The sequence below is a fragment of the Melanerpes formicivorus genome, unplaced genomic scaffold, assembly GCF_026170545.1.
Source record: "Melanerpes formicivorus ecotype bairdi unplaced genomic scaffold, bMelFor1.0.p_v2 SCAF_8, whole genome shotgun sequence".
Lineage (NCBI taxonomy): Eukaryota > Metazoa > Chordata > Aves > Piciformes > Picidae > Melanerpes > Melanerpes formicivorus.
Genome location: NW_027142360.1, coordinates 14113305 through 14134691, shown reverse-complemented (window position 1 = coordinate 14134691; position 21387 = coordinate 14113305). Strand labels below are relative to the sequence as shown.

Below are 21387 nucleotides of genomic sequence, written 5' to 3'. Positions count from 1 at the left end.
CAGAGCAGTAATGATTCACATTTTCAAAGTCCTTTCCATCCAGCCACCAGCTTTGAGGGTTGAAGCAGTGAGTGCCTACACAAAGTCAGTCCCTGAAAACCACCTTGCTCATGGTTCTGGGCACTGCAAGTTCATCCTGCTGCTTGGAAAGCATTCAATTCACCCACAGTTCAAATGGCTGAGCTGCCTGGTGAGTGTCACTCCACAGTTCTGTTTCTCTTCCCCTTAGATGGTGTTTTTTGGCTACATGGTCTTCAGCATAGTGCTTGGGCTCCTGGCTGATAGGTATGGCCGCTGGAAGGTGAGTTGAGCACCCGCAGTCTGCACATCCTTTTCATGAAGCCCAGAGGAGCCACAGAGCTGTCTGCACCTGTGGTCTGATGACCCTAATGTTTCTCCTTTTGCAGATTCTGCTGCTCTCGTTCCTCTGGGCATCTTATTTCTCCCTGCTGACCTCGTTTGCACCATCCTACATCTGGTTTGTGTTCCTGCGGGCCATGGTAGGAGGTGGTGTGTCAGGCCACGCACAAGGGTAAGGCCATGCCTCATGTCACATGGCACGGGAGGTGGCAAGCCAGCCTGCATGGGGAGGTTAGCAGAAGCACACGCAGACCCAAGGGCTAAGCTCATTTTGGCTGACCCTGACAGAGTGTTCAGTTTCCCTTGTGCTGAGCCTCAGAACCAATGACTGTGCTGCAACCTGGAGGAGAAAGCAGAGAAGGGGCCTCCGTGGGGGCAACTTCCCGCATCACCTTAGAATAAAAAGCTGTTCTGTAATTTCTCTGAATCCCAGTTGATCAATCTAAGTTGCAGTTCCCAAGGACTCCCAAGCCCTGCAATAGGGGGGGCAGCTGGTTTATGTTAAGCCAGTGACAGAGGGAATATTAAGCACATATATCATAAAAACAATTAGACAGGTAACAGATGAGCAAAGTCTGCTTCCTCATAAAAAAGTCACAACAATTCTGCTTAAGTAGCAAATTCTTCTTGACCTGATGTAAAACATTCCCACTTAAATGAAACTTTTTACCCTGTTGGAGTGGGAAGGGGGATGTGAAGGGGGAGAGGAGAAGTCCACAATATTAACAACCATTTCACTAGGAGCCTGGTGAAATAAATTATTTGCTTTGGCTCTCACTGGGAAACAAAGCCAACATTTCAGTATCTTCCATGGTTTCTCCAAGCCTAATTACTGCCCACACAGGAAATCCCCAAACTGGTCATGTTGACCCAAGAACTCCTTGCCAAAGTGAAGGATAGGAGAGAGAGAGAGAGAGAGAGAGAGGTGGGAGGAGAAGATGCCCTGCACCTGGGTTGCACATCCACTGATCTCCTGGCATTGCCTCCCTCGCAGAAGGGCCCATGTTCCCTGGCCATGGAGACTGCTAATGATCTTAATGGGGACAAAGAGAAATTGCACCTTTTACACAATAGCCTAGATCAAGAGGCAACATGGGTTTCTTCCCATCTGTCTCTCTCCAGCCAAGGAAGCACGATTCACACATGTGAGCTTGAGAGATGTCAGTGCCAGGCTCTCCACAAAGGGCTTTCCAGCCAGTTGATTAAAAAGTGGAAAACAGTTTTCTGCATGGAAAAAAATACATATATTCCCTATTTTATATCCATTTCTGCAAACTTATTCTGTCACTGCACTGACACCTCAATTAGCCCACAGGACTTTCCCATAGGGTTTCTGATGCACAGACTGCAGCAGTCACCTGCCTGTATCCTACAGCCATAGCCTGGAGGGGATTCATGCTGTACATCTTCCTTTTAATTTGGTGCTTGCCTGAGTGGAAGGTATATTGAGCAGGGATCCTCCATCTCTGGGTGCTCACTGGTGGAAGAGGAATGGTACTTTTTCTATGGGCAGCAACATCCAGCACTGACTGAGCTGCTCCTTGATTAGCATAGCAATTCTCTTTATCGTTGTATTTCTGCACTTTTTTTTCCATTTTTTGCTAGGCTTATCATAAAGACAGAATTTTTGCCCACCAAATACAGAGGATACATGTTGCCTTTATCTCAGGTAAGAGTAAGCATGTTACTTTCCCTTCTAGTACCAAATCCTGGGAGATGTGTCCCCCTGCTGCTTGGAAGTTGGGTCCCCAACAAACCAGCCTTTCTCCCAGACTATTCACGCATGTGAACAGCAAGTGCTTGCTGCCTCCTACGCTCCAGAGTGTGGTGTCCTTGTTATTAAAGGTGTACACAGGCAGCTGCCTGCAGAAAAGAGGCAATACCTTCTCAAGTATTTCTATGCTTCAAACATTGCATGGGGACTTTGAGTGATGGCTGACACCCAGCCTCTTGGTTGTCCTGCTGATAATTGTGCTGCCTGCTGTAATGTGGCCAGTGCCAATGGGCTTTCTATCAAGCACTGGGGCTAGTGGCACCACCAACCTCCTCCTGGTCTAAGCTTATCCCTCTTCTCTTTGGACTTGTTTAAAGGCAATTTATTAATAGGGTGTTTCTTAGTTGAGGTCCCAATCCCACCTCTCCATGTCCTAACTTAGGAAGGCATGAGGCTTTGTGCAGGGTAGGATTGGCATAGATAGTCTCAAATTCTTCATGAGAGGTGCTAGGAAGATTGTACTTGCTTGCTGGGCAAAGACCACAGCAAACATGACCTGGGTTGTTGCTTACTCCAGATTTCTGCAATGGGCACTTGCTGCATGTGCAAATGATCTGCAGAGGCCACATCAAGCATGCAAATTCATCTGACTGTTGAACCAAGTATGCAGTCTTGGTGGCAGGGATAATTTGCTTTTCATTACTGCCTGTTTGATCCCAGGGCTTCATGACCAAAGTGTTACCAGAAGCACTAAGGTTTATAAAATAAACCCCGATCTTGTATTTCTCCCCAGAAATTAGTTGTTTCTCTCCACACATTACTCATGAATTTGGTGTGAGTTCTCTGTATTTGTGGTTTGTGTTGGCTGAATTCCCTCAGGTGGTCCCCTGGAAAGGGACAGGTCTCCCAGTGACAAGTGAGCTTGGTGGAGAAATGTATTTGCAGATGGAGGGTCAGAGTATCCATTGGTAGAGCTTGGCACTGAGTCTACTAGAGAGTCACTGACTTCCAGCAAAGGAAATTTGGCCCACGTTTGCCTTCAGGACTTGTAAATCTGCTGCTCCCCCATAGAGATTTAGACAAGAGGAAAATTCATGGGCGTGAGCATTAACAGAGAAGCTACTGGAAGGACACAACAAAAGACTTTATGTACAATGGTAGTCACAGCAAGTTATCTGTTTTCATCTGGGGATAATTAACACTATCTTCAGCCATCGCTCCTCAAATCCTTGTCTTTCATTCCATTTTTCCTTCAACCCAAGCTCAGCTTCTTAGGCAGCCATGGAATGGCTCAGTTTGAACAGCAGAAATCCCCATCACATATTCCCACCTAACCATGGAAAAATATCAGAAGGGTAGAAAATTATTAAATGATTGCCATGTGCTCATATTTTAACCCCTTCCTTTCCCTGGCTAAGGTGTTCTGGTTAGCAGGATCCTTGCTAATCATTGGCCTGGCATCAGTGGTGAATCCAACCATTGGCTGGCGGTGGCTGATCAGAATTGCCTCCATTCCTGGCATCCTTCTCATCCTGGTGTTCAAGGTAGGAAATGCTCCCTGCTGCACTGCCACTGACCTGGTGTCTCCCCAGGCACCAAGAGGCATTGCTCTCTACCTTCTGAAAGCATGAGACTGTCTTTGCTTCTTCCTTTCACTATTGCAGCCCTCTCACCTGGGGGACTTGGGAAGATACTGATGGCCTGGGGCAGAGGGGTGAGGGGTAGTAGTGAGGGTGCTGCAAACCAGTTGCTGGGGAGATCTCACCCTGTGGGAGATGGCTCGGCTTGACTTTTCAAATGTTTCCGGCTTTACTGCTCTGCTGTAGCTCTCCAGCATCCCAGACTCCAGTATCTAGGGACCATGGTGATGGGCCAAGCATGGAGAGGAAGACACTAGACAGGGTAATATCTTCAGTCTAGTGCTGGCCACAGCACATCCTCTTCAGTCTTTAGAGTTCCTGAGGAAAGAAGCCTCAGTAGAGTGTTCGCAGAGCAAGTGGGTGCCAAGGCCAACTGCAGCTTCCCCAGGTTTACTCATGCCTCAGAAATACCAGCCTCAGACATAAGGACCATCTCATATTTGGGGAGTCACGTGCTTGTGGGCACTGCAGTGCTAAGCTGTGGCTGGGGCAAGCTGTGATGATGTGAAAGCCCTTCCAGCAGCATAACAAATGCACAAGTCCTTTTGGGGTGCTACCTGGGCAGGCAATATTGGATATTGGGAAAAGCTGGTCAGGCACTGGAATAGGTTGCCCAAGGAGGTGGTGGAGTAACTGTTCCTGGAGGTGTTAAAAATGTATCTAGACATGGCACTTCAGGCTATGGTTTAATGGCCATGGTGGTGTTAGGTTGATGGTTGGAATCAATGATCTTAGAGCTCTTTTCCAACAATTCTACAATTCTAGGATAAACGCAAGGTCACTGTGAACATCCACCCATATCACTTTGACATGTGGGTTCCCTGATTATTTTTGCCTGAAAAATTAGGTAGCAAAGGTTTCTAGTCCCGAGGAAAAAAAATCAGTGAGCATACATCCCTTTAAAAGGTAAGTCTGTAATTCATATTTCAGTGATACAGATGTAATAGTTTAGAATTTAGTAGAGCCATCATTTAATAGAAAGGTATTTTATTTTGGAAGGAGCACTCACCAGGTGTGAGTGAACATTACAAATCCTAATGATGAGTGAGTTTGGTCCTAAATTTCATTCATGTCTGCCCTTTTATTCAGTGGCCGTGTTGAATCTGCCAAGACTTTTGCTTAAGTGATGCATGCTTCATCTCCTTTTAGAATTTCAATTAATCAGGGGTTGTTTTTTGTTAAACCTGGGTCTTTGACTTCCACCTCTCCCTAGTGCTTGTCTCAGATGGCTTGGCAGCAGACCCCTGGGAGCTGGATCAAGAAATGAGTTTGTTCAGCATAGTGATTCCCCAAACACAGGCCGTATGGGAGCTGGGGTACCCCAGGGCATGGCTAGGGAGGAAAACAGCAAAAGAATGCTCAGGTGGTGCCCTTTACTCAACCTCACCAAGCTCTTGGGCATGACAGGAAGCTGTGAGTATAGTTAAGTGGACAGAGAGGTGCAGACAGGCTTTCTAATGCCACTCTGCTTTCAGTTCATCCCAGAGTCTGCACGGTACAATGTCTCCAAGGGAAACATGTCAGCTGCTCTGGCCACACTGCAGAGGATAGCCAAGATGAATGGGGCAGTGATGCCTGAGGGGACACTGAGGGAGCCTGCCAAGGTAAGTTGAGTGCACAGGACAGCCTGGCTCCTCCATCCTGGACAGGGTTGCCAGCATCTGGCATTCAGGGAAGGAGTGAAACTGCCAAGCATGTCTTGCTCTGCCTCTCTTCCCCTCCTTGCCTGATTTCTTTCCAAACAACTTTTGAATGTGATGATGAAGGTGTCATTCTTCTTTTGGAGAGACAATAATCTTGATCCTCAAAATGGAATTGAGTTTTCTAGGGCTTTTTTTGCATTCTTTTGTTCACTCAGCAAAATATCTTCCTGAGAAAAGATTTATTTCTTCTACCACAAGAATGGCTCCCAACAAAGCATGTCTTGCCTTATTGCCCATCCGTTCCCCAGGGGTGTCCCCTCTGCCATGAGACCTCGAATCTGCTCCCCAGGCTCCCTTTCAGGGCTTTTGATCAGTCAGGCTGCAAGTGTCCCCTGGTTCACATCAACCCAGCACTCCCAGAAGTTTCTCCCAGCCCCTGGCTGGGCTTGTCAGCTGTGTCCCAGAACCCCAGGTTCTGAGTGTGGAACCATGAACCAGCAGAAGATGGTCGAACCAGCAGAAGATGATCGAACCAGAAGAAGCCATTTCACTGATGCCACCATTTATACTCTTAAACACCTTAGCAGCTCAGGAGTTGATCACAACTGGGCCAAAATGCTCAAAAGTGTGTGTGGCCCCCAAAGGTTGCTCTCCCTTATCTTCAGTCTGGGTCCCACTGACTTCAGGGTGGAGGATTTAGTGAGATGGCACCTTTGACCCACAAGAGAGGAAGATTGGACAAAACTATTCTCCAGGGCTTCAAAATTATTATCCAGCTCTTCGAAGTCCCTTTCCTGAACCTCTTTTCTGTTTATTCAATCCCATGGGCACCAAGTATTGTCCTTAGCAATTCAAGTGAGATGGTGCTATTGTATTTGAATTAATTTGGATTAAAACTTCCCTGTAGTTTAATTGAATTTATGTAATGCACCCACATTGACTGTGGGAAGGGTTTTGCTAGTTGTGCACCCTCTCAGGCTTAACCAGTGATGTGGAAGATAAAAATAAAGGCTACCCAAACCATTCCTGTGAACTCATCTCCCCATGGAGGTGGGATGCCAAGGCAACTGGTGGCTCCCTCCCAGTGCCTGCTTGTCTCCCTGTTCACTGGCATTTCAGGCCTCCCAGCAAGATGTATGTGGCCACAAACTTGCTCCACAGACAGAACAGTGGTTGCTGGGTCACTCTCCCCAGACTGGGGCAAAAGGAACTAGCAGTCCTGGCAGTGCTGGCTCCCCAGCAGCAACCTGGTTCCTCTCCAGCATCATTATGGAGGCCACACCACTGGGAGCTAGAGGACCCAGGAGTGCTCAGGGAGGGTACTCTTCTGCTCTCTACCCTTTGCAGCACGCCCTCCTGTGGGCATCCTTTGTAAAGGGGGCTTTCCTCTCTGGAGGGCTGATGGAGTGCTGTGTTGTCAATTTGTCTGAGCCATCAGAAGCCTGGGGTGAGGGCTAAGGTGAGGGCAGGGGAAGTCTGCTCTTGAAGAGCATTGGCCCCTGTATTAAATACACCTTTAAAAAACTGTTTCTATCCATGATTTGCAGGAAAGGAGAGGAAGATTCAAGGACCTCATCCACCCCAAATACCTCAGAACCACTTTGCAGATATGGATCATATGGTACAAAAAGGCTTTTGGTTGGTTGGGTTTTTTCCTCTTTTGCTTGTGACAGGAACATGTGCAAAAGTCTTCCATTTATTCTGCCATTGCAAGGCAGGACTTCTGCCTCAGGAGGTGGCATCAGATCCTTGGTAGCCAGAACAGGGGAGTATGTAGGTATAGGTCACCACTGGCTTGTCCTGATCTCAGACCATGCCTCAGGCATCTTTTACCAATCAGTGTTAACACAGGCAGGAAAAGGCTGGGCATCCAGGATGGGGCAGGGCACTGTCAGTTGTTCTTCAGGGCAAGGCTGGACTTGATGATCCTAGAGATCTTTTCCAACTGAAATAATTCTATGACTCTATGGTAAGGTGACTCAGGGGAGGTGATCTGAGAGCCAGACGAGAGCTGTGGGAGAGAGCCCATGCCTGTTTGTGGCATGCACCGAAGATGTGCCTGTGACTCTACTTCTCTGCCTGGTGTAAGCTTATTCTTCTCAAGAGGAGGGGAAATGCACCCCTTTTGCATTCCAGGCAATCTATCAGTGGAACAGGGCTCCAACAGAAACTCATTAACCATTACCAGTGGCTGGGGAAAATTAAGATTGAAGAGAGATGGTTTCATAAGCAATGTTCCAGTAGCTGCATGCAAGGGTAATACATGTTTCATTGACTTTTCTGTCTGGAATGGAAATGTATAAATAATAGGTCTGTGGGAACTCATTGACCCAAAATGTTGTTAAGTCAGGCTGTGAATTTTTTATGTGTTTTTCCCTTCAACTTGAATAAGTGGTATGAAATACCTCTCTTTTTGCTTTTTAATCTTCCTTTCTCTCGTAGTCATCTCAGGAGTTGCTGGCATGTTCCAGGTTTGCATTTGCAACCCTCAGTGCCCTGATCATACCCCACCTCCACAGGCAGCTTGTTTCCTAGCCCAGATTCTGTTGTTCATTTCTGAAACTGCCAGGGGGAATAAAAAAAAGTGAAAATTATTTCTCAGCCTGCTTGTGATTAGACGTCACATTGAATTATCTGATAATGACACAGCCAGGCTGCCACCACCAGTGCTGTGTTCTTGACAGCCAGCCAGGGTGTGATGTGAGCCTCTCCAGCCAGTTAATGAAAACCCCTTTTGAAAATCCCTGGGCAGAAAGGATAAGGACTGAAAAAGGCCAGGAGAGGTGCTTCATGTGAGCTGCTAGCACCAAGGCCTCATGATGAGATTCTGTGGTTCTTGAGGGAAGGGCTGGTTTGTCTCCCCTTACAGCCTTGTGTGAGGAAAGGGACCTAAGTGGCATGCTCTCCCAGTGTGCCTCCAACAGGTCACCTGCTGCAGCAAGAAACAGCACTAAGGAGCAAGGAAAAGACAAGATATGAGTTGGGGCAGGGTCCCCCAAGAAAGAGAGGTGCATGGGCAAAAGACAAAGCCTTCGACACTGTCCCGCACCACATCCTGGTCTCCAAACTGGTGACACAGGGGTTTGATGGGTGGACCACTAGATGGATAGGGAACTGGCTTGATGGCTGCACCCAAAGAGTAGCTGTCAATGGCTCCATGTCCCAGTGGAGGCCAGGGACAAGCGGAGTCCCTCAGGGATCAGTCCTGGGACCTGTCTTGTTCAACATCTTTGTGGGTGACATGGACAGTGGCATTGAGTGCACCCTCAGCAAGTTTGCTGATGACACCAAGCTGTGTGGTGCAGCAGACACGCTGGAGGGAAGGGAGGCCATCCAGAGGGACCATGACAGGCTGGAGAGGTGGGCACAAGCCAACCTCATGAAGTTCAATAAGAGCAAGTGCAGGATCCTGCATCTGGGTCGAGGCAATCCCAGGCACAAATACAGGCTGGGCAGTGACTGGCTGGAAAGTAGCCCTGAGGAGAGAGACTTGGGGGTGCTGGTGGACAAAAAGCTCAACATGAGCTCTCAATGTGCACTTGCAGCCCGCAAAGCCAATCAGATCCTGGGCTGCAGCAGGACAAGTGTGGCTAGCAGGTCGAGGGAAGTGATCCTCCCCCTCTACTCAGCCCTGGTGAGACCCCACCTGGAGTACTGTGTCCAGTTCTGGAGCCCCTATTACAAGAGGGATGTGGAGGTGCTGGAACATGTCCAGAGAAGGGCCACAAGGATGATCAGAGGGCTGGAGCAGCTCTCCTGTGAGGACAGACTGAAGGAGTTGGGGCTGTTCAGTCTGCAGAAGAGAAGGCTCCGAGGTGACCTAATTGTGGCCTTCCAGTATCTGAAGGGGGCCTACAGGAAGGCTGGGGAAGGACTTCTCAGGATCTCAGGTAGTGATAGGACTAGGGGGAATGGAATGAAGCTGGAGGTGGGGAGATTCAGGCTAGATGTGAGGAGGAAGTTCTTCACCATGAGAGTGGTGAGACCCTGGAATGGGTTGTCCAGGGAGGTGGTCGAGGCACCATCCCTGGGGGTGTTTAAGAGCAGGCTGGATGAGGCTCTGTCCAGCCTGATCTAGTGTGGGGTGTCCCTGCCCATGGCAGGGGGGTTGGAACTAGATGATCCTTGTGGTCCCTTCCAACCCTGAATGAAACTATGAAACTATGAAGATATGAGCTGGGACACGGTCCCCTGAGGAAGAGATGTGCCTGGACATAGGCAGTAGTGGTGTGCTCTGTGTGGGGTGACCATAGTGGATGCTAGGCTCAGGGAGCACATAGTGGGGGTCACAGTCCCCCCCCCCCAGACCTGCTCTTATTTCACTTTCCTCACCTTCCCCGGTGCTGCTGCTCATTGCAGTGTTTCTGCCCCCAGGCTCGGCATAGCTTTCGCGTACTACGGCGTTATATTGGCCAGCGCCGAGCTACTGCAGCGGGACCTCGTCTGCGGCTCTACAGCACCACCGGCACAGAACCCTGGCAGTGACCCCGAGGAGAGCCGCAGCCCCTGCTACTGCCGCTTGTTTGGGCCCCTCGCCTACCAGACCATGATCATCAGCACAGTCGGAGAGATCGCACGTAAGCTCTTCTCCCCCGGGCCCTGCCGCTCCCTTCCACAGCCAGCCAATGCTCACGGCCAGGTTTGGAGTTCTGCAGGCATTTAGTGATGCGCCAGAGGCTGGAACATCCCAAAGCATTGCTGGCAACTGCTAGGCACAGGCTTTGCAAATGATAGCTTGGGGATACAGGCCGTGAGCTGGTGGCAAGGGACAAGAGAGGGCATTGCCCCCCAGGTGAATAATTCAGCTTCTGATGACAGCAGGGGTCCTTCCAGCAGCAGAGCCAAAGACTTTCTTTGCAGTTAGCCTTGGATAAACTCCAGGGGAAATTGCTCCTAACTTACCAGAACCAAGCCTAGCTTCCCAAATTCCCAAACATGTAGTTTTTGGAGTCACAAAAACCAAGGACTGCAAATAGTCAGATTGCTGTAATTGAATGAACCGCACAAGCTGCCCCACTTGCCAACAGATGGTGGCCTTGGGATCAGGTCATGTGCAGAGCGCCACAGTAAAGAGCAGCTAATGGGGCAAGGAATGCATAGCAAACAACAATGCCTCTTGGTGCAGCCTGCCCAGGAGTGCTGGGGGATGGCAGGATGTCCAGAAGGCACCCACGTAGCACCTTTGAAAGAACTTAGCACTGTGTGTGGGTCTAGTATTGCAACACACCTCAGAGATGAACATTTCCCCTGGTTCACATCTCAGCAACTGAGCTACAGAGTGACTGCATGCTGGATCTTGTGGGTGCAGTCAGGTTAGGACCAAGCCCCATGGAGGTACTCAACAGGACCCACTCTGGGCCATGGTATTTAGCTGGGCTATGGCCAGAGGAAGCAAAACCACTCAGGCCTGCAATGGTCACCCAGCAGGTGCCTTCCTTGCATGGCTCATGACAGGCAATGGTGTCCTGCCAGCGTAGTTTTGGGGAAGGACAGGCTCTATCCTCCGAGAGGAAGGACAAACATGGGACAAATTACAGGGTTTGGCTACAGGGCAAGAATTAAGAGTTTGTGCATTTTATAGAGCGTTTGGTAGGCACTGGGGGTGCAGTGTGAGGTCTATCAAGACAGACAAGCATTGCAGTTAGGTCATCTAACATTTTTATGATTTTCCTATTTATCTCCAGTAAATCCTTTGAACATTCTTGGCATCAATGTTCTCGGCAGACGACTGAGCTTGTGTATCACCATGGGATGTACAGCCCTGTTCTTTCTTCTCCTTAATATCTGCACCTCAAGGTAGTCTGGATCAGCATGTGGGTCTTGCTGGAGAGGGGTGTGAAATGCTGGAGGAAGAGAGCAGTACCTATGGTATTCTCAGGTTACCAGTTGGTCACAGCAGTAATCTTTGTATACCCAAAAAAAGCTCTCCTCTGACTGGCTCTCTCCTCTTCCTGAGAAAGCTGCTGCAGGAGATGCTATGAGGCAACACTGGACAGGAGGGGCTCACTCCTACTATTGAGCCTTCCCCTAAGCACATTGCAATCTGTACTCTACAAACCTAGAAAATTAAGGATTATGTGAACAACATTCACCAGAAACAAGTAATATTTTTCATGCTCCTTCCCCCCCTCCCCCTTCCCCTCCCCTTCCCCTTCCCCTCCCCTTCCCCCCCCCCCCCTTTCTTTTTTTCTTGCAATGCTGCATGTCTCCTCTAACTTGAAAGTCACAAAAATACCCCAAGGACTGCAATAGTCAGATTGCTGTAATTGAATGCACCACACAAGCTGCCCCACTTGCCAAGAGATGGTGGCTTCAGGAGCAGGTCATGTGCAGAGCACTACAGTAAAGAACAGCTAACAGGGCAAGGATTTTGCTAAGTATATCTCCAAGAGGAGCTGGAGGCATCAAGGGAAAAGGTGGTGTGAGTGCTGTAATTACCACGGTGACTTGTGAGGATGTGTAAACCAGACCATTCTCAAACTGCCAGATCTTAATGGTTACTAAAAATCAGAATGGCTTCAAGCTGCGGTCTCCTCTAAACTGATAGCTGCTCATCACTGGTGTACACCCCTGTCACTTGTCATATGGGCCATAGGTTACAGAGGCTGCTGAAACATTTGAGAGCTGGAGTGGGAAGCTGAAAATAGTTTTTAAGCTAACAAAGCCTTTGTCATTAAGCTTACAGTCACTGAGTAAGGTATTGGCCTCTGTACTGCTATTACTATATTCAGTTTTTCATGCAACAGCCTGGCCATCATATTTGCATACAAGTTTTATAAACAAATGGAAAGTGAGGGCTAGGCTGGAAGTCAGACTTGACTGTAATGCTGAAGGCACCAGCTGAGCCACCAAGTCCTGTTCAGATCATTCTCTCCAGCCTCTAACACTGGCCTAGAGGAAACTTAACATGCAGCAGTCCATTGCTAAACATGCCTTAGCAGTGGACTCAAGAAAGATTACATGTCAGCTGTCACCTTTTCCTTGTACCTTCCCTTGTATTAAGCTGGTAAAAGCTTTTTGTACAGCACATGCATTGGGCTGTCCCTGCTGATCACCGTTCAGTGATACAAACTCTTTGCTCTGCATGGCTTTCTCTCCAGCATAGGCGTGACTGGGTTCCTCTTCATGCTGCGTGCCTTGGTTTCAGCAAACTTCAACACTATTTACATTTACACAGCAGAGGTAAGTCCTCCTGAAAGAACATTAAACTGCTCTGAGACATGAAAGCTCACTTGCCTATATCCAGCAATGCTGCCATAGTTACTGAGTAGTTAGCAGCATCTTTCTTGAACTGTCTCTCATTTTCTTCTTACACTGATTCACAGGAGAGAGCTGAGAAGAAATCAGGTAACTAATTGGAGATAACAAGAACAGATGTCCTACTGAGCACCTCACTTAATGGAGGTGTTTAGGAGGAGACTGGATGGGGTGCCTGGTGACATGGTTTAGTTGATTAGATAGTGTTGGGTGATAGGTTGGACTTGATGATCTCAAAGGTCTTTTCTGGTCTGGTCTATTCTATTCTAATTCATACTTGCCCTTCATACAATTTTGGAGCCATGAGCTCTGTGGGTTAAGTATGCATTGTTACTTTTTCTTATTGTTTTCAAACACTTGTGTGGAGTTAAACGTATTGCCTTGCAGCTTAAGTAAAGAGGTGATAAAAAGCAATCAGAAGTAGCTCCCTGTGCTTCTTTTCATAGTACACTATTATTTAAGCATGTGCCAGGCCTGAAAAAATACCATGTTTCAATGGTCTTGAATTGGATGCTGTTGATGTAAAGCTCATTGCTGCAATGGCCGTATTATAGACCAGTACTACTCACAATTTAATCAGTGATCAAAACCAAACTTGGAAATCCCATCTGGTCCCATGTTTTGATTTATCAGGAATTACCTTATCCTCCACTAGCTTGGCTCACTAAAGTATTTAAAGAAAAGCTTCCATGAGTATACTTGCTAAAATATAATAGAACTTTTGTAAGTTAAGCAAAATACAGGCTTAAGTGTTTTATTGGCACAGCTGTTTGGGAAATGGGGGGAAATGCACAAAGCACATTCTTCTAAGCCAGGAGATTTCTTCTGGGGATGTTTTTCTTTCTCCTCCTTCTAAATAAAAGATTAGAAGTGCTGTGAGGCAATATAAGGAGGCAGTTTTGAGGTCTGCAGACAATATCCTTTCTTCCTGCTTTCTGGATACAGGGCCTGGCAATATAAATTGAATTTGTCCTTTAGCACCCAGCCTATCCTCTGTGACTTTGATGTGGGCTGCCTTAGCACAGCTGCGGGAAAGGTGTCGGTATAGATGATAAGCAAGTATCAGGGTAATTGCATCCCCCTTTGATTGACTTGGTCTAAGACTTTACTTGGGGCATAAAAATAGCAGGTTTGTAATAGTATAAATGAGACCCTTTCTTCCCTTTCATCTTATCCCCCTAGCTGCCCTTGATAATGCACTGGGTCTCACCAAATTAAAACTACCAAAACCCCCACAAAACAAAATAAACCCCACAACAAACCAACCAACCAAAAAACCCAAGATCAAACCATATACCATTGTTGCACTAATCTGCTTTCTGACCTGTTTCAGGTTTATCCCACCACTATGCGAGCCCTGGGGATGGGAACAAGTGGGGCATTGTGCCGTGTTGGAGCTATGGTGGCCCCATTTATATCACAAGTAAGAGCACTTTACATAATGTTGGTAAATGTTGTGCCAATCTGTGGTGGGTTAACGCCTTTTTCTGAAAACAAAAGAAGAAAGCAGGGTGGATCACAGCTATCAAGTATACAGAGATGTCCTTGAAGTTCACTCCCCAAAATAGTACTCATTTCCTACATCAACTTATTAGTTCTTCATCTGAAGTTGATAGAGTACTTATGTGGTCTTTGCCAGGTGCAGACCTGTGAAAACCTTCCCCAGAGCTCATCTTGCTTGTATTTATTACTTTCTGAAATCTTAGATTCACAAGATACTGTTTTTCTGTTGCTGAGTATCTCTGGTATGTGTGTCCACTCTTTGATTACTAAATAACTGCCAGCCCCACCATACTGAACTGTTCATCTGCCTCCAGGTTCTCATGAGTGCTTCATTTGTTGGGGCCCTGTGTCTTTTCTCATCTGTGTGTGTCGTGTGTGCAATCTCTGCATTCACACTGCCCATCGAGACCAAGGGCAGGGCACTGCAGGTTTGTATTGCCACTTCAGGAGCTCCTGCTTATCTAAACGCTATTCAGAGACTAGTAGACTGTGATTCAGTCAGAATCCAAACCAAGGTCTCCTGATGCCTCATAAGCCAAAATAAAGCCTGATAGGAAAGCACAGGAATGTGCCCCTGCAGCAGCTTAAAGCACTCTCACCCAAACTACCTAGAGTTCATTTCTCTAAAGAGCAAACACAAGGCCTGCCCTACATCCCAGCTACTTCATGCCAGCATGTTAGCTTCAGACAGTGCAAGTTCCTCTCTGATAGTATCTCTAGTCCCAACTTGAAGTTGTTGCTTCACAGGCACATATTTTGGTTTGCCTGTGCTGCAAGCAGATAGGCTAGCACTTTCAACTACCAAATTCAGGCAAAAGCCCCAACTGCGTTAGTCCATTAGCTAAGCCCTTGTGGGCAGCACTTCCTATAAAACAACCAGTCAAACCACAAAAGACTAAGGGGGCAAGTTTAAATTCAGACAGCCTCCCATGCACAAGCTGCACTAACCAGAGGAGATGTTGAGCAATTGTGTGATTCTAGTTGATTCAGCTGTTTCAGCATGGAAATCTGTACATCATGCATGCAGCGTGCCTGCATCACACTGCCTCTTACTCTACAATCTCACCCATATAAACCAGGGCTAAATAATCCACATTCTTTAGCAGCCTAGAGCAGGATATGTTTGATCAAACTGTTTTACCTGTGCTTCTGAAGCAGACTGAAAAAAAACCCAAACCACCACATACAAACACACACAAACTACCTGCACACACTCTTAACTTCATTAGGTCACATCTAATGCTTCCCCAAGGTACCTGGGGCAGCTAACCTCAGGGCTTTCAGAAAAGCAACATACTAATCCTTTCCTGCTTCTTTAGAAACAGTTGACTTTTAAAAATGCTTGTCTTTTATTTTTTTCTGTCATTTAAATGGGGGGGGGGGGAGGGGGGGGAAGTATTCTGTAAGAGTCTGTGAGGAAAAAAAATAGAAATAAAAGTTTAAGTGAGGAACAAAGTAACTTATTCTTCAACCCCATGCACAGAGGCCAGAAAGCCACTTAAGACCTTCAGAAGGTTGGATTTACAATAATTACTCAGCAAAACACTTCATTAAATCTACTTGAGACCTAAAAGGAAAGCTTTGATTCAGCTACAGTTACATTAACTTTGGCTAAGAGTAGTTGAGATGAATGGGAGTGTAATGATTCATTACTGGGATCCCCCATTTTCCTGGGGACTTTGTAGCAGTATTATCCTCCTTGCTACAAATGAGAGCTCTAAGCTCCAGCTGCTGGCCTTGACATGCAGTCAAAAGGGGAGAAAAATAAAAAGCTACAGAACCAGTTGTGTGCTCTAGAATGCAGCCATTAGACCTTAAATCCAACTTGCTAAATCTTGATCTTGTGGGCATTTGTCAATGTAGTCACTCAGGGATTGCTGAATCATGACTGTTGAACACATTGTCTGAGGGCCTCACACAGCACAGTCAACCATTCCATACAAGAATCTAAAAACATGATGTAAAAGCCTTTTTAACATGGCAATATTTAGCCCTATGGCTCAGGCAGGGGCTGTGTTTTGTAAAAAATGGGTCTACTTGAATCAAATACAAAAGTATGTAACTGGTTTTGGAAATCTAGACAATTACAGCTATAAAGAACAACTCTTCTTGTTTCAGTTTATTGTGAGAGCATCAGGCCACTCTCAAAGTACTTATGGGGATTGCCTATCAGAGGCAAAGCCTTTTGAATGTATCCAAACATTATTATGTTCCCCTGTATCCATTTCTGTTGGGTTTCATGTGCTTATTCATGTGCTGTTTTCTTTTCCCTTTTTAGCAAGTAAAATGAAAGCAAGTGTTTGGAGTGGGCAGGAAAGAAAAATAAACCTCTGGCAGCTTGTCATTTCCTGTGAGCTACAGTTCATGGTGATTGCTTCTGCATACCCTTTCCATTATGGAGAAATTGCAACTGAACAGTGTAAGAGCTATGCTTTGTACAGACAAATGGCACATTTCTCGACATTTCCTCTCCTGTGATTCAATAAAAAGATGCTTTCCACCTGTCCTGTGAAGCAAGATGGAGAGTCTTCAATACTAGTGCTAGTAGCAGCATACGGTGCTATCCCACCCCCCCCCAAAATAATAATCAAAAATGGAAAACAGACAAAGGTAGGGAGAATACACAGAATGTCAGGGGTTGGAAGGGACCTCAAAAGATCATCTAGTCCAACCCTCCCGCCAGAGAAAGATCACCTAGAGTAGGTCACATAGCGACACATCCAGGCAGGTTTTCAACGTCTCCAGTGGACTCCACAGCCTCTCCGAGCAGCCCAATCCAGTGGTTAGTCACCCTCACAATGAAAAAAAATCTTCTTATGTTCAGGTGGAACCTCCTGTGCTCCAGCTTGCACCCACTACCTGTAGTCTTGTCATTGGACATCACTGAGAAGAGCCTAGCTCCTTCCACCCAACACTCGCCCTTCACATTTATCAACATTAATGAGGTCAGCCCTTAGTCTCCTCCAGGCTAAGAGCCCCAGCTCCCTCAGCCATTCTTCATAAGGGAGATGTTCCACTCCATCATCTGGCCACTTTCAAGCAGTTCCTTGTCCTTGAACCGAGGGGCCTGGAACTGGACATATTCCAGGGCAGAGTAGAAGGGCAGGATAACCTACTACCTTCTAATACACCCCAGGATACCATTGGCCGCCTTGGCCACAAGGGCACATTGCTGGCTCGTTGTCACCCTCCTATCAACCAGAACCGCCCCAGGTCCTTCTCCAACCTACACTGGTCCACAGGGTTGTTCTTTCCCTGATGCAAGACTCTACACTTGGCCTTGTCGAATTTGATTGAATTTCTCCCTGCCTAACTCTCCAGCTTGTCTAGGTCCCCCTCTGAATGGCAGAGTCTTTGCCAGAGCAGCTTGAAGGACTATATTTCCTTTAAAAAGCACAATAGCATTCCTCAACTATATATAGCACCTGTTTTAGTTACATTTAACATCTCAAACCTCAAAGCAGAGGCAATTTCTAAAGATTGACATTCAAAAGGAAAGTTAAGTCATTTTTCCAGTGAAGGAGTGAAGCAGGTATTTTCAAAGTTACATAGACAGTACGTAACTGGACTGTGCTGGAACACCTATGCTCCTCTCACCAGTATTTTTCCCTGAGAGAACAGCTTGAATGTAAAGCTCTATAGGTCTCTACTTTTGCCTGCTTATGAAAAAAAGGCAGAACAGAAAATGTAATTTGTTCTTATTTTCTGTTGAATTTAACACAGATTGATGCAGGGTTGAACATCATCATCTTTTTTTCTCCACCTCTTCAAACTTGTGTACTTCCAAGTGAATAATGATGGCGGTTGCCTTCTGACAACAGCCTATTAAGACATGTGGAAAACCAACAAGAGCTTGTGAACAGAAAGAATGTTTGCTTCCCCTCTCTAAATACACACAAACTCTGATAATTGCAAGCAAACATTTTGCCCCTCAGGATTTTGCCATCAACTCCATGAAGCAGAGGTACATCACTCTTGAGACCCCTGTTAAACAAAGTTATACAGGAACACCATTGTTCCTTGCTGGTGGCGAGAAAAATGGTGCAAACCAAGTACGCTGTCCTTTAATTCCTTCATTAAAACTCTCAACTTAATTTCTTTTTTTAAACAGGTGTTTTTAATACACTCTCCCTTACATTTTTTTTTAAAGGACTTCTTTGGGGGCAACTACATTTTCATTGTACCAGTCAGTACTGCAGGACAGTAACATTACACCATCTGTTTTCATGGCTTGTGTTAAATACAGTACAAAGAAATCAAATCATGGCCAGCCACATGCCTTTGGTAAAATTAGAAGTCCGGTGAGATCACATTTTCTTCAAACTCAGAAAACCACATGTTGAACCCATGTAATCTTTTAAAGTTCAGTTCTATACAAACTTTTCTTCTTCAAAGTAAAGTTAAACAGCTGCCACCCCACACAAACAGCAATTTCTGTGCTGCTCCAGAAGCACGATAAAAGTTTGGAACTTCAAAGACTCTTTCCACATGCCTTGACCTCTATTAGTTTTGTGTTTCAGACAAGGGGTAGAAAGTCTAGCAGGTATATTCACAAGTCAAAGCAGTCACATTTATCCTCTTTTTCACAAGTAACAACAATAAATATCCTGTTCTGTAGTGACCCAGGCAGCTCATTTCAGCAACTGACGGTCCTCTACTTTGAGGCGTTTTTTCCGGGGCTGTACGACGTCATCATCCGAGTCATCACTAAGTTCTGGATTCTCTTTTTCACTCAGACAGCTGGGTTGTACAGGGAATTTTCTGTCAGGATAAAGGTTCCTTAGAAGTTCTTCAAAATACTCTTCGAGTTTCATGCCAGCATCAGCCACTTCTGAATCAGGCTGTTGGGTGAATTGACAACATCAATATATCAAGAAATAGCTTTATAACTTAGATCACATTAGGTAGTTAAGGTACTTTTACAGACTACTACTAAATAAATCAATCAGCAGTAATAATGGCAGCTGTGGAACACAACACCAAAGAGCACAAGCCTGCCAAACAGAGAGACAAAGCAGATCTTTTGGGCAACATCCCCAACTACTTTTTTAATCAGGTGTACTACCATCACAGTCAATTGTCACTGCCTGAGTTCTGAAAGCCCTATAAAGAGATTCTAAAAACTCTTAACTCCTGATTGAGGAAGGAGGGGGGAGGGGTGGTTAAAAAAAACTAAACCAAAAAAAGTGGGTATGCTGTGTGAATCTTTTTTAATCATGGTGAAAATACACTGGGACAGATGATGATGATTGTAAACTGGAAGACTAGGCAGTCCTATTTCCAGCTATTCAGGATGACTGGAATGGAATCCCATTGAGGCAGCATACATATTCTCACTATAATTCTCTCTTATTTTAAGGTACACTCAGCACCTCTACCCCTTTTTCACTTAGTGTTTCCTCATGTGCTATGGGGGATAACAATAATCACTCAACCTGCACCTAGAAATCATAATGGTGAGGAAAGACCTCCTAGAGTGAAAATTCCACTGAATTCAAGATCTGAGGCAAGGAGGATTAAATATTTTTTAAAATCAGATAGCCACCATTAACCTCTGTGATAATCAAATGCCCCATTCTTTACCTGCTGTCCTGCCATTCAGCAAGCATGTTTGTTACAATTCCTCCTTCCTTCTCTGGAAGGATGTCCTCTGCATAGTCATCTACCCCCTTACAACAGCTTCAAATGTAATCTATATTTTCACTGCAGTCTCATCATCAAAGTAAGTTTAATACAAGAAATTCTTGTGTTGTGAGCTGTATCCCCACTACAGTTTTCCTGGAAGCAACTGAGCCTCCAGACCCAGATAAAGTTATCTGCTTTTCTAACCTCATTGAATTCAGCACAGTTTCGGAAAATCAGTCTGAAATCAGCCACAAAATCTTCTGGCTTTGTGTAGAATGAATTGGTCACTTCAAGTCTTTTCTTGATGGTTGACAAGTCCATTGGCTTTTTGATTATTTTGTAGTAATCAGGAACCTAAACAGAATAGAAATATTTTTACCAAATGCAGTCATGTTTGATACTTAGTGTTTTATAGCCCTTTAGCTCTGAGGGACAGAGCAAGCTTTAGTCTCATCTTCAAAGTTAAATTCTAAGACATAAGATTTGTACTTTTCACAGGATGTTAGGGGTTGGAAGGGACCTTTGGAGATCAAGTCCAATCCCCCTGCCAAGAGCAGGGTCACGTAACCCATATGCAGCCTCTGGAGTACCAGGGATGTATGCTAGTTTTGCTGGCTACAATAAGCTCTTCCCAATGCTTATTTCAAAATAAAAAGGAAAACAAATTCAAAACCCCCACTCACAATGACTACACAGAGCAAACACTTTGGAAATCATTTTTGGATACTTTTTTTTTTAGTCAAGTGATCCATCTATCGAGTGTCACTCTCAAGGCCACTGTATAACTTTGGCAGCCCATTCAAACAGAGAGAATACATGGCTTGCTCAAAATGAATTTTTGTCACAAAATATCTCCTTGGAAATGGTGGGAAAATTCAGAGATATTGATGATTTGGGCATCTCAATTTACAGGACTAAGAGTTATTCCTTCTTTAGAAGAAACCTTCCCAAAATTAGAAAATAATCCAAAGATATTTGATGGTAGTATTTTTGTACTTCTTTTCCTCAGTGCATTCCCAAGAGAAATGCTCTAATACCTGCCTATCATATGATTAATCAATCTCTTGTGCCCATTTCTTGGTATTAAACTCTGTGGAGTGTTCCTCCTCTTCAGAAGTTTTATTCCAATGGAATAAAAAGGGTGCACAGGAGCACATTACTTATTGACAAATACTTTTCCCATTGACTTGTCTTGAAGAACATAGAAGAGGTACTTTTCATCTGATCACACTGGTGACTCTTCTGTGTATCCTTGGAGTTCCAATGCACCCAGGTATTGTTTACCATTTTAAGCCATTAAATTTCAGGCTAATAATTCCACTGTGGAATATCCTATTTTTCAAAATAATGTACCTTTTAAAAAACCAAACATATCAAAATGCACCTTTTTAGTGATATCACTCAGCATTGTGAAATCAGAAGAGAGTCATGGAATTTACTTTTGTGTCTATTTTTTAAGCATTAGATATAATATATTCTTGGGGAAATTTACTAGTAAATCCTCTTTCAATTCATTGCTTCAACTTATGACCCCCCTTCAGGCAGCTTTAATAAAACCACACATATTTAATACACTCACTGTCTGGGAAACTTGACTTCTGATAATGGACCATGATAGAACATAAAACGCCATGAGAAACATGAC

At 45.4% G+C, this 21387-nt stretch overlaps 2 protein-coding genes across 2 annotated transcripts in view; one reads left to right on the top strand and one right to left on the bottom strand.

Moving 5' to 3' along the window:
- The first annotated feature begins 229 nt into the window (after positions 1-229).
- SVOPL (SVOP like) lies at positions 230-16428 on the top strand. The gene is made up of 12 exons (XM_068141687.1): positions 230-301; positions 408-532; positions 1966-2029; positions 3493-3618; positions 5190-5318; positions 6905-6978; positions 9732-9934; positions 11042-11153; positions 12458-12539; positions 13948-14037; positions 14432-14545; positions 16396-16428. Exons 1-12 carry the CDS (start codon positions 230-232, stop codon positions 16405-16407), a joined length of 1203 nt encoding a protein of 400 aa, XP_067997788.1. The 3' UTR covers positions 16408-16428.
- Positions 16429-17506: 1078 nt separating this feature from the next.
- Positions 17507-21387, bottom strand: part of TRIM24 (tripartite motif containing 24) — a 64442-nt gene continuing 60561 nt past the window's right edge. The window contains 2 exon segments of the mRNA XM_068142215.1: positions 17507-18958; positions 19947-20096. Of these exon segments, the coding sequence (XP_067998316.1) occupies positions 18749-18958; positions 19947-20096 (360 nt within the window). The 3' untranslated portion in view covers positions 17507-18748.